Source organism: Monopterus albus, unplaced genomic scaffold, assembly GCF_001952655.1.
Source record: "Monopterus albus unplaced genomic scaffold, M_albus_1.0 scaffold76.1, whole genome shotgun sequence".
Lineage (NCBI taxonomy): Eukaryota > Metazoa > Chordata > Actinopteri > Synbranchiformes > Synbranchidae > Monopterus > Monopterus albus.
This window is the reverse complement of record NW_018127956.1, coordinates 153,048-160,762: the sequence shown is the minus strand read 5'-3', so window position 1 is coordinate 160,762 and position 7,715 is coordinate 153,048. Positions and strand designations below refer to the sequence as shown.

Genomic DNA, 7,715 nt, shown 5'->3' with positions numbered 1-7,715 from the left:
CTCTCACAGCACCACCCGCAGCAACAGCAGCATCCTAGTTCTCAACACCAACAAACCCACTCTCACCACCCTCACACCCAACCCCACCCTCAGCAGCAGCCCCCACACCCTCACCACATACCCCCACCTTCTGCCTCAGCCCACTCCCAGCCTCAGCCGGACCCACAGCAGCCGCTCTCATCGCAGCTCACCCCTCAGCAGAGCCAGATGGACCAACAGCGTTCAGACCAGCACCAGTTTGACACAGTCAGCCCAGTGGAGAAGGCAGACCAGAATCAACAAAGCAACCGCTTTGTACCCCTAACTTCCATCTGCTTCCCAGACTCCCTCCTCCAGGATGAGGACCGCTCCTTTTTTCCAGTAATGGAAGAAATGTTTTGTACAGAGGACTACAAGTCCAGCTGTGCTGGAGGTGCAGGACCGGGCCAGGAGGAGATGAATGAAAGCCACACTGGGCAAGACGGAATGGATTCCATGAAAGCTGGACAGAGTGCAAGTGGAGCAGGGGGAAGTGGTGGAGCTAGCTATGACATAATGGGTCACCATGGTGGAGATCAGGGTTATGAACCATACTGTCATGGCCTTGAAGAACCCAGCAACAACACCATGACTCTGGATCTAGACTCCCTTAAAACCCATGAGCTCCCATCCACTGTCAACACTGAACAGCTAGGATTGATACAGTCTCAGGCCCCAGCTATGGGTATGGGCTCCAGTACTGCTGGTCCCAACAACTCGGGAGCTAAAATGTCCTCTGGACCTGGAGGAACTACTACAGCAACTGGTTCTGGGGGCCTCCAGTCTCCCATTTTCTGTTCATCTCGTCCTAAGAAACTCCTTAAATCCAGTTCTTTCCACCTGTTAAAGGAGCGGCGGGATCCCAATACACTGCCTAAGAAAAGTTATGCTCAAGAGTATGAGTTTGAAGATGATGAAGATAAAGCCGACCAACCGGCTGACATCCGGTTGAACAGCCGGAGGCTGCCAGACCTGCTGCCAGATTTGGTGTCCAGCTGCAGAAAAGGAGGAGGAAGTGGGTCTCTTAGCCCTTTAATGGGTGACATTGATTTCTACCACTCCTCTGGCTACCCATCTATGGGTTCACATTCTCTTATGCCTCAGGATGGACCCAAAAAGAGGGGTAGAAAGCCCACGCGACCCAAGAGAGAGGGTCCGCCTAGGCCAAGAGGCAGGCCTCGCATCCGTCCAATGCCTGAGCCATACACTCCAAGAGGGATGATGGGGGAGATGGGTGGATCAACATTAGGAGGAGGATTCAGCGTGGAAGGACGTGGCAGAGGTAGAGGTCGTGGAAGCCGAGGTAGAGGAGGAAGAAGGGAGGATATGTACATGGAAATTAGCGGGAAAGAGCAGGATCAGATGCACCACCATCACCTCCATCAGCAGCCACAGCAGCTCCACCACCAGCCCCAACAGCAGCAACATGAGCCTATTCCACCTCTGAAGGTTGGTGGTCTGGGAATTTATAACAGTCATTTAACCACAGGTGTGATGCCAGTAAATGCAAAAACAAACAAGTTAAAAGCACAGATAAAAGAAGCAGTTTACTTTTGAGCCCCGTTTCACTATACTTTCTCACTTCTAAAAATTTATTTTAGAATAGTCAGGTTTAAGGCTAGCCCCAGTCATTCTGTTTAAATGGTCAGTAAATGACAAAAAATATTAGATGAATTGCTCATCCTGGGTTCCTAGTTTTTGTAATATGGTCAGTATGTTCAGGCACATTCACTTTAAATCTTACTGTTCTCTTTCTTTTGTTTTAGATCAAATTACCAATCGGTACTCTGTCCTCCTCCGATGCTTTGCTGAGGACAGATTCTTTGTCTGGCACAGACCCGGCTTTGTCGGACGGCTCAGTTGGCTCAGCTCCCTCACTTGGTTTAAGCCCTGGAGCCCCCTGCAGCACGGAAAGCACCAGAAGTCAGGATAAGAACAAGCAGAAAAGCCAGATGATGAGCGAAGGAGTGGACGATGAGGGGCTGGAGGAACGGGTAAAGGATGATATCCTTGCTATGTGAAGCAGAGGATGATTAAAGTTGGATAGTGATAAAATTAATCAGATATAGTTCAAGTTCATTGCTTGTGGCGTTGACTGCTGTAGTGGTGGTATTTTGAGATGAGTCTCTCTCCTTTGTGTTTCTGCTAGGGGGATGAGAAGGACTCAGAGTCCAAAGCCGGCTTTGTCGCTTCATTTCTGGACTTTCTCAAGTCAGGAAAGAGACCTCCAAGCTTGGACATCTCACCAGGAATGGAACATGACAATGGTGAGACTTCACCCTGTAAATCAGGGGGTCTGCGGCCGCTGTCTCCTGCACCTCCTCCTCCACCTCCGCCCCCTCCATTCGGGGACAGTGAAGGGAATGGGGGACTGGCCCTGGGCAACTGCCCTAGCCCCAAGCGCTTGGAAGATGAACTTAAGAGGAACCTGGAAACCTTGCCTTCATTCTCCTCAGATGAGGAGGACTCTGTTGGAAAGAACCAGGACCTCCAGAAGAGCATCTCCTCAGCCATTTCTGCTCTGTATGACACTCCTCAGCTAACCTCTAGCATTCAGCCTCAGCTACCTCCTCCAACTCCCCAGCCTCAACCTCAGCCTGCTCAGGCCCCGCTTACTCCCACACTGCAGCCCCCAACACTTAGCCCACAGCCTACCATGCATATCCCACACACCCAGCCCCAATCCAATGAACCTGAGGTTCTCCAGCCTGAAGATACGGACATGGATGAGAACAAGGAAGAAGAGAATGAGGAAGAAAGAAGCATAGGAAGGGATGAAGACAGTGATATGACAGAGGAGAAAGAACCACAGCTGGAAACCCTGGGTGCCCTTAAGCTTGATGGTAAGTGTGAATAAGCTTTTTATTCATCTCTTGTCCCAATTTCTATAACCTTGATTTTTCTGCAGCTTAGCTTAGGGCCGGGCAATGTATTGAATTAATTACATTCATTTGAATTTGCCTATATCGTTAAATCAAGATTAGCGTGTCTTCTGCTGTCTCTCAAACACCAATGCCAGCAGTTTTCTTGAGTTACCATGGATGTATTAGGGCAAAACTGGATGTTGAGTTACAAAATGGCACCTGTTCATTCCTCTGAAAGTTGCTCGCCTGGGGCATATACCAAAAAATTTTATCCATGCTTGCCTCTGTGTTGTGTGGCCTACTGCGCATGTGAATTAGTGTTTTCCTCACTGTGCCCTTCAGCAGGCTTTACAGTGGGAAGAGATCATGAAAATAAGTCAGTTTTCTAGGCACTGGGAAAGTTTCACAATTGTAAAACTCTTACCATAATACAAAGAGTGTATTCACAAAGTGAAAAACCTACATGACTGTCTGAATGTTTCTCCAGAGAGCCCAGATACCAAGACACCATCTTAATATCAAGTGTGTTTTGTTTTTTTTTTGTTTTTGTTTTAATGGGTTTTGATTTCATTCAATCATAATTTTACAGAATCTGGATCAAGGAGAGAATTGTCATTATTTTTAAATATAAAATGTCCTATCTGCAGAGTTGCTTATTTACAATCAAAAGTTGGGTGCTGCTAGGAAAATAAGGTGCCCACATTTTCTGACCAAAAGAGGTTGCTGTTCACCGTGCTATCGGACTCCACAAATTATTTAATAGCTTCAGGTCGGCAAACGTGGCATGTTCCAAATTTAAATAGAATGGAAACCACGCCCCTCTGACACAAGCCGGTGTTATATCGATATGTTTCGCCCTCTAAATATCTCCCCCTTACCTTATATCTTAACCTGAAACCAAACATTATCCTAATTCTAACCTTAACTTCCGAGAGAGCGTGCTACAGTAAACACAGTTTTAACCAGTGGAACACATACCGGTACAACACCAGCGCCGTACCGGCTGGGTTTTGGAGAACACCCAGTGTGGTCTATGGAGCAAATGCTTTTTGGCCCTGTGGGGGATTTTTCTTTACAGTACTGCTAATGGTACTTAACGACTGAGCGGCAGTGTCGTATCCAGCTATAATAATAAATTCATGGGAATTCGGACCATTCTCTTTTATACCCCCGTGGTTAGGACAGTAGCGTAATTTGTCACCGCTTTCTTGAAGACGTCCGCATGTTTGAGCTCCATGGTTGTGACAGTAACGAAAGCTGGCGCCTTTTCCTTGGAAACCCCCACATGTGTAAACTTTGCTAGACAACAACCTCGAGTAATGGAAATAAGAAATCAGCTGAAGGCTGCAAAGTAATACCAAAGAAAGGCAGTTGTGGTACCTCATTGATAATGTTCTGTTCAACAAAATCCGACACGTAACAGGCCATTGCGCTGTGTAACGAAGTTTGTAATAACTTTATTTTGAAACTTAAGTTCAGACTTCTATTGGCAGCACGACAAACCAGGTGCAGTTTATTTTGAGGTAACTTAGCTCTTACACCTGTTCTAGATGTTTCTCTAGTCATTGCCCACCATTGATGCTTTTTAAATTAAACATTTTTATTTTTAATAAACAAATCATGGTGACACTTGCAAGGGCTGCTTTTTGTCATTGTTGTACAGCTGCTTCAAGTATATTATGTACTGTTTTTACAGTATTGTGTTTAAAGGACAACAGCCTTGCAATGTGACTGTGATTACTGGAGAACAGCATATACAGTAGTTCTGATAAAGAAAACTAGCTTTGAGTCATGATTTATCATCATTCATGTAGACAGATAAATACTAATTAAAATTTTGAATTGTCCATAACACTGAAAAAAGATCATATGGTCATATCACCCAATTTGATTAAATTCTTATGGGTGTTTTTATGTTGTGGTACATTGATAAGTAAAGCTGACCCTAATCTTGCCCTTCTTTTCTTCTAGCACCCCTCCCTGAGATTCCTCCTGTTCCAGCAACTCCCGAACCCCCCTCTGTTCCTCCATCTCCTGCCTCATCCTCCTCTCCTTCTCACTCCCCCCTCCCTCCCCTTTCACTTCCCTCACCCCTACCTGCACCAGAACAACAACAGGAGAATTCTCAGCCTCCGAGCCCTGTTGCTCCCACATCCCCCACTCCACCACCTCCACCACCTGCTGCTCTCCCTCAGCCTGCCACTCCTCCTTCAACTTCCCCTCCTCCTCCATCTTCAATTCAGAAGGAGTCTCCAATGCCATCTCCAGACTCCCCTGCCTCGCCCGAAGAACTCCCAGCTCCTAAAATCACTTCCCTGCATCTCGCCCAGAAGCAAGAAGACGCTGCCATTGTTGGAGAGAGTGAGGAGGATGAGAGCGAGAGTGGAGGGGAGGGCATCTTCAGAGAAAGGGATGAGTTTGTGGTGCGAGTGGAAGACATTGGAACTCTCAAGGTATTCATGTGTGGAAATTTGTGTTTAGTGTGTTTTATTGACATTTAAAGGCTCAAATATACTTTGAGAGACTAAAAAAAGGTGGAGAGCCACAAACTGTATGCATTATCTTAACTAATACAAAATCATTACAGATATCATGCTGATATGTAGGTGTCAGTGTGAGCAAAGCAAGCGGCAAACCATCAGGGAAAATCGCTTGATGCTCCCTTAATGAGTAAAATGTATTGAATCTTTTAGTAGCTGATAGGTTACAGCAGCATTATGTACTTACCAGCTTGTCATGTGTTTGGGCACAGCTGGCCCTGCAGATGGGCCGAGAACCTCCACCTATCTGGAGGGTGCAGAAGGCCCTGCTGCAGAAGTTCAGCCCAGAGATCAAAGATGGGCAGAGACAGTTCTGCGCCACAAGCAATGTGAGTTCACCCCCCAAACCCTCTGATCTAACCACACCTGCAAAGGTCATGGTGATTTGTACACTTCCAATAATCCCTGCTACATCATGACATATAGAGATGCCATAGTGTCGAAAAATGCTCGCACATACAGTATGAATCTAGGTGGAATATATTTCATGAAATTGCCACATTATCATCAGGCAAAGTCGGGTCATTTGAAGGTTTTGTGTACATTGTGTGTTTGTTTGTTTTCTTCCAGTATCTTGGCTACTTTGGTGATGCCAAGAGGCGATACCAGCGAATCTATGTCAAGTTTTTGGAGAATGTAAATAAGAAGGACTACGTCAGGGTCTGCTCTCGGAGACCATGGCGCAGAGCCACACCTGCTCTCAGGTACCAGTATTTTCCACCTGAAAAATTTGATTCATATTTACATAAGCCTCACTAGGTTTAGTTGGATTAAAACCACCATGCCTTGATAAGGGAACACAAGTGTCATGGCTTAGACTCGTGCCCTGTTGGGCTTAGCTTAAAAAGCCCCAAAAATAATGTGGAGCAGATGAGGGGACCTTGGTTGACTGGACCCTAGTGACAGAAATAGAGTATTGATAATTGAATAATGAATAGTCCCAAATAATTTCTTCATGTAAAACAGACGCCAGTCCCTCCCCAGAATGGCATCCCCTCCTGCTACCCAGGTGCCACTGAAAGCAGTGGAGAAAGAGGAGAGAGTGGCTCCACCAGTCCAGCGTGAACAGAGGGAGAAAACAAGAACAGCGGCCACAGCAACAACAAAAGAACAGCGGGAGAAGAAGGAGGTTCCAACTGCTCTACCCAAAGCCAAGGAGAAAGAAAGGGAGCATGAGAAGGAGAAGCGAGTGCATCCACAGCAAGACAAAGTGGGGAAACGTGCTGTGCCAGCAGAACGAGGTAGAGCAAAGGAGGAGAAGAAAGTGGTGGAGAGGAAGGAAAAGGCTGAGCGCCCACCCAAGTCCAAGCTGGCCAAGGTGAAGGCAGAGCCACCACCGAAGAAGAGGAAGAAGTGGCTGAAGGAAGTGGCTTCATCATCAGACTCTGATTCATCGGATGAGGCACCTAGTGAGAATGAAAGTGAGATGCCATTTTGGTTCTTTGTATGTGCATTTTGCTATCAGAAGTCATGATGTAATGGGAGTTTCCTGTCACATTTGAGACCATAATAACAAAGTGGTTGTTATTTGTGTCACATAAAATGGTAGTTGGATGTTTTTGGATAGATTTATAGTCTGTTTTCTGTCCTCTTAGTGCCAGTGAAAGGCGGAGTGAACAACCGTGCCATGAGGGAGATGTTCAGGAGCTATGTGGAGATGCTGGTCAGCACAGCACTAGACCCTGATATGATCCAGGCTCTGGAGGACACTGATGGTGAGAACGACATCTTCCACACAGTTACACTTTAAACTTCATTTAAATAGCTAACACCCATCTGGTAGCATGCTTTCTGCAGGCTAAATGGCTGCACTGAAACAGCTGTATTCAGGCATATTGGTGCTATTTTCAAAAGTAGTTTCAGATATTGTGGTTTGGGTAGATTGAATAAATGTCACCCCCACTGACAAGTAGCAGCTGCTAGGTCAAGCCATCCAGCCTACCCTGACTAACACAAGGGGATTGTTAGAGAATTGTGTATCATGCATGTTTTGTTAATGGTTTTTAGAATCCAAACAAACAAGGTGCGGTTGAAAGAAAGTCCCTAGAATACTGATAGGACTACCTTGAGTCTGCCTTTGACATTAAAATGATTGGCAGCAGCATAAATGACTAATCAAACTTCCCTTATCTCAATTGGTGAGCAGATGAGCTGTACCTCCCACCAATGAGGAAGATTGACAGCATCCTCAGCGAACAAAAAAGGAGGCTGTTGAGGAGAGTCAGCATGAGCTCTCAGCACCAGGTAATCCGTTTCTTTCTCTGACCCCCCCCCCCCCACAAAACATTTAAAA

At 46.1% G+C, this 7,715-nt stretch overlaps 1 protein-coding gene across 1 annotated transcript in view; it reads left to right on the top strand.

Moving 5' to 3' along the window:
• prr12a (proline rich 12a) overlaps positions 1 to 7,715 on the top strand; it is a 17,943-nt gene that overhangs the window by 7,224 nt on the left and 3,004 nt on the right. The window contains exons 5-13 of the mRNA XM_020606148.1: positions 1,434 to 1,467; positions 1,785 to 2,012; positions 2,168 to 2,861; positions 4,854 to 5,335; positions 5,635 to 5,751; positions 5,993 to 6,126; positions 6,389 to 6,843; positions 7,018 to 7,137; positions 7,569 to 7,666. Of these exons, the coding sequence (XP_020461804.1) occupies positions 1,434 to 1,467; positions 1,785 to 2,012; positions 2,168 to 2,861; positions 4,854 to 5,335; positions 5,635 to 5,751; positions 5,993 to 6,126; positions 6,389 to 6,843; positions 7,018 to 7,137; positions 7,569 to 7,666 (2,362 nt within the window). The remainder of the gene's footprint in view (positions 1 to 1,433; positions 1,468 to 1,784; positions 2,013 to 2,167; positions 2,862 to 4,853; positions 5,336 to 5,634; positions 5,752 to 5,992; positions 6,127 to 6,388; positions 6,844 to 7,017; positions 7,138 to 7,568; positions 7,667 to 7,715) is intronic.